The sequence below is a fragment of the Manis pentadactyla genome, chromosome 13, assembly GCF_030020395.1.
Source record: "Manis pentadactyla isolate mManPen7 chromosome 13, mManPen7.hap1, whole genome shotgun sequence".
NCBI lineage: Eukaryota > Metazoa > Chordata > Mammalia > Pholidota > Manidae > Manis > Manis pentadactyla.
The window spans coordinates 58347778-58354458 of record NC_080031.1 but is presented as its reverse complement, the minus strand read 5'-3'; the positions used below and the strand labels follow the sequence as shown (position 1 = coordinate 58354458).

The following is a 6681-nucleotide window of genomic DNA, read 5'->3' as shown; positions in this document are numbered from 1 at the left end:
TTTGGCCTTCGTAGGTGGGGACAAGTGCATGTCACTTTATCCATGAGGCGGTCGGCAAAGGAGCCAGGGGTCCTGGGGCTTCGGTGCCCTCTGCCTTGGGGGTCTCTGCAGTCCCCTGGAGAGGAGGGTGGGGCTGAGCTCCGTGCCCCCCTTTCCTCTGTGAGGAAGGTCCCGGGGCCTGGTGGGGCCAAGGGCTGAGTGGGAGGCCTGCTGGAGTCAAACCTGCACAGAAACTGGGGTTTCGCTGACGGCCCATTCACTGTAACTCAAACACTGGCACCGAATTTATTATTATCTTCTGTTAAATATTTTAACATGATGTGGCACTTGGTGTACAAGGGCGTGGCAGGCTTTCTTCCCGGTACATTTTTATGTGTGCAGTTATGTGATGAGAGAGTGACACCAAAAGGTGGCAGGCAGGTGAGAGGGGCCGGTGGGCCCAGCCTGCACCCGCATCATGCAGGTTGTTCCTCTGATTGGGAACAGCCTCTGAATTCCCACCAGGGAAACCTGAGACCTCAGTCTCCCAGTCAGGTGACATCAGAGGAGGAAGTCCCCTGGGTATGATGAGGATATAAGTCACATGTGCACTTGATGTGTCCTAAAGGACTGACACACAGTGGGTGGGAGGGGGTCTGCCTGGCAAGTCCTGCTGGCTGCATGGCCGCCTGTCCCGCAAGCGTCTCATGGGTGGGGGTGGGCATCAGTGTCCATGGCGATAACCAGAAGAGGGTCCCTCTCCTGCCCAGGTGGGGTGTGGCTGGGCAACAGAGCTGGGATGCCGTGTGGCTTGGGCAGAACAACTCCAGCCCCCAGAGGGCTCTTGGTCGCTCCCCTAGGAGGGCAGAGGCCCCCAGAGCCACAGGAATGCTGACTGCAGCCTGGCACAGAGCAATGCTGGTGGGTCCTCTGGGCCAACTCAAGCCTTCCTCAGGGGAGCCCATGGTGCTCACATCTCACAGAGCCATTCTGGCTTGAGCGGTGGCTCTGGGGGCGGATCCAGGCCCCTGAGGGAAGAACAAGCATTTCTCAAATAGGGCACCTCTGGTTCTCCCAGTCCTGGGCCCAGCAGGTGGGGCTGGGGACTGCCGCAGAAGAGGTGGTCACAGTGGCGTCTGCTATGATGGCATCCCGTTTGGGATCAGAGGCAAGTCATCTAGATTCAGAAAGCCTGTCCCTGGACTCCCTTCAGACCAAAGTTTTGAAAAGTAAATTCTTCACAGCAGCTCACATAGTCTCTGAAGCTCTAATGAAAAAAATATCTGTTGAATAGTTCTAGGCAATCAGGGGAAAGTGGCTGTAACTGGTCCGGTGCTGCCCCTAAGGTGGCCAGTTGCTTGGCCGGGCTCCAGGGAGGCCCCCCACCAATTGCTCCTTTGTTGCTTTGAGATGGAAATCTGGTGCCCCCTCTTCAGTCTTGGAGAGGCAGGTGAAGAAAGCTGTTCCCCACTGGAAAGGAGGGCTACACAGAGGGGGCATCATTTGGCACAGAGGCTAGGAGACCACAGCTAAACGATCATTGTATGACTCTCAGACCCTCATACTCCTTCCTCAGAACATGGGGATCACATCCCCACCCTCTGTTGGGGGAGGCAGTCAAAGAGACATTCCCCACAGGAGTGCCCAGCTCAGGGCTGCCCCCTGTGAACAGTGAGCTGAATGGAATCTGAATCTGGAGAAGGACCCGGGTCTGTAGGGCCCTGGGCAGGCATTGTGATGGAGGCTGGGGGTGCCTTGGAGCCTGGGGTTTGCTCTTCTAGGTAGGGAGGAGGAAACTCCTAAAGGAGAGGAGTTCCCAGCCCACCTCCAGCCCTCTGCTCACCCCACCAGGCATGGCCCCCAAGAGATGTCAGAGCCCAGGGTTGTGGGGGCCCTGCCTGGGGCTGCCTCAGTAACTGTCATCTGTGAGGAAGGGTGCACGGGTGGATGGGGCGCTGTCGCCTTCCTTGTGTGGCCCTGCCAGCTCCCCATACTCGCTGTTGTAGAACACCTGGCCTCCCTGTATGCCTGGGTCCAGCCGCCGCCGCCGCCCTTGGGAGTTGGAGTGGGCCCTGGTCACGTCCACATTCTGGCCGGGTCCTTTACAGCTGCTGAGACAGGGCAGGTGGCGTGAGAGAAGAGGGACCAGACCCAGGTTGGGATCTGATCAGAATCATCAAAGACACAACTGAGGCATTAAGTTAAGCAGGTGCAAAGCCAACAGAAACACACCCAGACTAAACTTAAACAGCAAAGCAGACTGATGTGACTTCGCAAACACTGGAGCCTTCTCTGCTACAAGCCTGGGTGTGGACACCACAGAATGCCAGCTCCATCCCCTAAACTGTCCATACCCATAAATGGCACCACCGTGGATGCCATGGCTCAGGCCCCTGAGGGTCACCTTTGCTTCCTCCCTTTCCTCACTCCTCATATCCAATCCATCAGAAGTCCTGTCTGTTCAAACTCCAAAGTGTGCCCTGGCCTCTCCATGCCCTGGCCCTCCTGCCATCACACTGCACTCTGCACTGTTCTAGCATGTCCCTCCTCCCACTTGTCCTCCCTGTAGCCCACTCTTCAGAGGTCCTTAAAGTTAGATGATGTCCTTCTGCACCTGACAGACCCTCCAGTGCCTTCCCAACCCTCTTGGAATGAGAGCCCAGACCCATCTGCCTCCATGATGGCCTTAGCCTGATCCCCGTTAGACTCCCACTGCCTTTGAAATTGTTGAAAAATGTGGCTTTGTTGCTCTTGCTTCGCATGGTGCCACTGAGAAAGCTGATGTCAATCTCCTCTTTTCTTTGCAAGTTGCTTGGTCTTTTTTCTTGAATTCCCTAAATGTGTACCTTTTAAGTCATAGTCTGACTGGGATATGTCTCAGAGTTTACTGTTTTCGGCCAGTTTTCCCAGGCTCCCTTCCAATATGCCAGTTCAGGTCTTCTTTTATTTAAGAGGGTTATCTTGAATAACAAGTTTGAAATGTTAGTTCCTTTCCACTGACAACATGTTCTTCCTCAGAGACTCCAACTGTACATATGTTGGATCTTTTCTACTCAACTTCTACATTTATCACTTTCTTTCTGTCCCTTCATACCTCTTTGATATTTTCTCAACTCTTTTCATGTCCACCTTCTGTGTTCTCCACATAAGTCTGACCATATCTACTGCTCCTTGGGCACACTGGTCTAAATTTTTGAGAGGAGGTGCCTTTTATTTCCATTTCTTTCCTGGATTTAATCAGCTCCCATTTGATATCTTCACACTGTCCATTTCCATCCTGAGTTCCAACTTCTCACTCATGGTACAGCTCGTTGTCTAATTGTATACCTAATTCATGTTGGAGTGTTGTATCAGTTTTTCTCTGCTTAATTTGTTTCTCTGTGTTTATATCTACTGAGAAGTTTTCATTCTAATTATCTTTATTCTTTAATAACTCTGTATAGATAGTGTGTACTTTTTCCTGTTCATGATTATTCATGCTGGGATTTCCTAGACCAGAAATAGCAGGTTACCCTATTGAAGAGGCTAGGGATGTGGGTGGCTTTCTAGGGTTCTTCACTGAGAAGGGCTGGATCAGCCCAACATCTTTGGTTTCACCTTGAATTCCTTCAATTGCATCCTTCTTTCCAAAGTCTTCATTCATGTCCCCTACTGAATCATCACCAGAGACCAACCAGTCACTCAGCCGGAAGTGTGGGCCCCTTCATGGCTGCTGCCATGCATCCATGCCGACCTACCACATGCCTGGAGTTTCCAGATCTTCCTTTTACCTACAAACTACTGGGTGTTGATGCTGGATCCCACCGAAAGGCCAGCGATCAACCTGCAAGTGAGGGTGAGTTAACTCTCCGTGCAGTGCATGTGGCCCGGTGGTTAACAGGAAACAGGAAAGGGCTGGGCAGATAAACTCCCTCTTCCTTTTCCTCCATAGATTCCTCCAAGGCACATTCTGTCTTTGCACCTGTTTGGAGAATGCTCTGTATGTCAAGTGCGTGCACCTGCCCAGTGTCATGCTCTGTGGCTCACCATGATGTGTTTCCAAGGGACCTTGCACAGAACAGTGCCCTCTGTTGCTGTTATTGTGAGGTACAGCTTCTGGTTCCCTTGGCTGTGTATCTGTCTTCTGGATTCTTGATACAATCTTGCCTCCATAGATCTTCTGCAACTTTCTTCCTCCTTCACCACTGAGCACTGAGATACACACTCCCTTCCTGCTCATGACCTTCCCAGGCGACTGTCCCCGGTGCCTTAGGCTTGCCTCAGGAGACTTGCTCTGCTCCACTGGATCTCTGCCTCCTCCATTAGCACCCTGGTCTGTGTCATGCTCCCCTATCACGAGGCAGTCCCCATGCTACCCTCCTCCCACTGTGGCTCAGGCATGGCTCTGCTGGTCCCAGAGCTAAGTTCCCTACTCACACAAAGACCAGAATCACCCGCCTGACTATGGCATAGGCATGGGCTCTGAGCGGCTTTACTCTATATCTTGTTTTTAGGAAGATGTGTGGAGATTTGAATTTAAGTAGTTCTGTCATCCTCTGGCTCACCCTCTTAGGAATTACTCTTTTTGAGAGATGAAATACTGTTTGATAAAGAGAGTATTAGTCAGGAATTCTTTCGATCAATTTGATTAGCATTAATTTTCCAAAGCTAGGTTACTAATAGAGATTACCTGATAGGATCAATACAAACAAAAGAAGGACAAGATACAGATGCAGTATTTATGCCTGCACAAATGACCTGAGATCCTTCAGCATTCCCTGTGCTAAACCTGCCCTTCATAAACTGCTGGGAAAATAAGAGTTGGTTAAGAGGTCACAAATATACCTACTAGAAAGGCGGAAAATGACCTCAACTATCCTAACGTGGTATTAATACGATACGATCTAGGGTGAAATATTCAATGACAACATCATATATTGGTTCAAAAACAGTGTGGGTAGAGCCAGGATTTGCTCTGGAAAACTGTCAGATGACCCATAAGTGGCTCCTGACAAAGACATGGATGTGAAAGGTGGAAGCTAATGGTCTGAACACCATGGCCTGCAGAAAGCAGGAAAGAGCAATGTTTTCTGTAATACTGTATTTAACAGCTTTCATTTAAACAGCTGTGTGCCAGTCAGCTAATCAAATGAACAGCTAGACATGCAGCTCTCTTATCTATACCCTTAAAAGTTTAAATATGCAGGTTTTTGGGGGGAGTATCTTCTAGGGCGAATAGAGGTGACCTTCTATTCAGGTCATCCTCCGCACAGGCACGTACAAGGACTGCTCTGTAACTGTATTCCTATCAACACAAGACACCAGCCATTGCCAGGTCATGTGATCTGTGGGTCCTGGGGCCACTGGGCTAAGTGCTGGGACCTGGGGATGGCAGAGGCCTCCACTGGCTGGGGGCGGGGTGCAGACATGTGCCTCAAGCTCGATTTCACAAAGAGATGGCATCTGGGCATCTGTCAACTGGAAGGGGAGTGTGGGGCCAGCACCAGCTTTGCTGGGTCAGGACAGTGATGGGGGAGTGGGCTCCTTGGGGAGCTGGTGGCCAAAGGCTTCAAGTCCCAGGTGGCCTGCCTTGAACACCCAGAACGGCACTAGGGAAGACAGTGACAGGGCACATGCAGGGCAGGGCGCTCCCGGAGCCCTACCTGAGCCCGCCTTCTTGTCTGTGTCTGCTCTCCAGCTGCTCGAACTCCTCAGAGGCCAGCACCATCCCACTGTCTGTCTGGTTATCCTGCGTGAGAGCGCCAGCCAAGGCTGTGGGTCTCCCTGGCCTGCCCGTGGGCTCTGCCACTCAGGCAGGATGGGCCACGTGGACCCCTAACCCTGTCCTGTGGGATGTAAATGGGAAACGGACTTCCATTTCCTCAACCTAGTGTGCAAGAGAGGGTCACATGCCCCCCACCACAGAGGGAGAGGAACTGAGGACTGGGGGGCAGGGAGCGGGCCTGGCCCCAGCTGAGGAGGTGGCAAAGCTGGGACACCCCATGCTGGGGGACCTGCAAGGTGTGGGCAGAGCAGGAACACCAGGTGACACCTGGACGGTGTCAAAAGGATCTGGCAGCTCAAAGGGTAGACAAAGGTCCTCTGGCAGACACAGCCCAGGTTGGTGGTCTTTCCCACCCTTAGACCATGTGTGGCCTGGCATGGCTTCCATTTTCAATTACATGGAGGGGCACTGTGGTCTTATCAGAGCTGGGGGTCCCAATGCCTTCTTCTGGTCCCGGGGACGGGAGTCTGGGTCTGCGTGCCTCTGGCCCAGGCCCATCCAGGTGTGGGACAGGAAGGGTCCAGGCCGTGTGGAGCTGGGAGGCTGTCTTTGCAAGATGGACACGCTGGCTCCAGCTCACCTGTGTGTGAGGTTCCCCCTTCCTGTGCCTGTACCCCAGCCTCCTCCTCTAGGGATGCCCTCCCTTTCTCTCTGGCATGTGATCGGAGACCACCAAAGGGGCCGGTCCAAGCAGAACCATCCAGAAAGAGGAGCTGTCTTTCCACTGGGTTTCTGTGCTGCTGGGGGAGAGAGGGCTGCACAGCAAGCAGGAAAACCCTGGCTGAATGACAGTAGCTCACAGCGGCAGAAACACAGACCCCAACACGCCAGGGGTGCAACCTGCACTCGGTGTCTCAAGTCAGCTTCCTCTCCTGAGCTGGTTTCTGCTGCTTGCCTCAGGAGCTCCCACCGCCTGCCCCTGCAGAGAGCCCAGGATC

General features: G+C 52.8%; 1 protein-coding gene across 3 annotated transcripts in view; it reads right to left on the bottom strand.

The window, feature by feature from the left end:
* Window positions 1-271: 271 nt before the first annotated feature.
* FLT4 (fms related receptor tyrosine kinase 4) overlaps window positions 272-6681 on the bottom strand; it is a 36246-nt gene continuing 29836 nt past the window's right edge. The window contains exons 29-31 of one of the 3 annotated variants that reach the window (XM_057490385.1): window positions 5622-5707; window positions 1991-2090; window positions 272-1007 (exon numbers count right to left, since the gene is read on the bottom strand). In XM_057490385.1, coding sequence (XP_057346368.1) covers window positions 957-1007; window positions 1991-2090; window positions 5622-5707 — 237 coding nt within the window. In that variant the 3' untranslated portion in view covers window positions 272-956. Of the gene's footprint in view, window positions 2091-5621; window positions 5708-6681 lie in introns of all 3 variants that reach the window. The other 2 variants (XM_036917813.2, XM_036917814.2) reach the window with 2 other exon arrangements.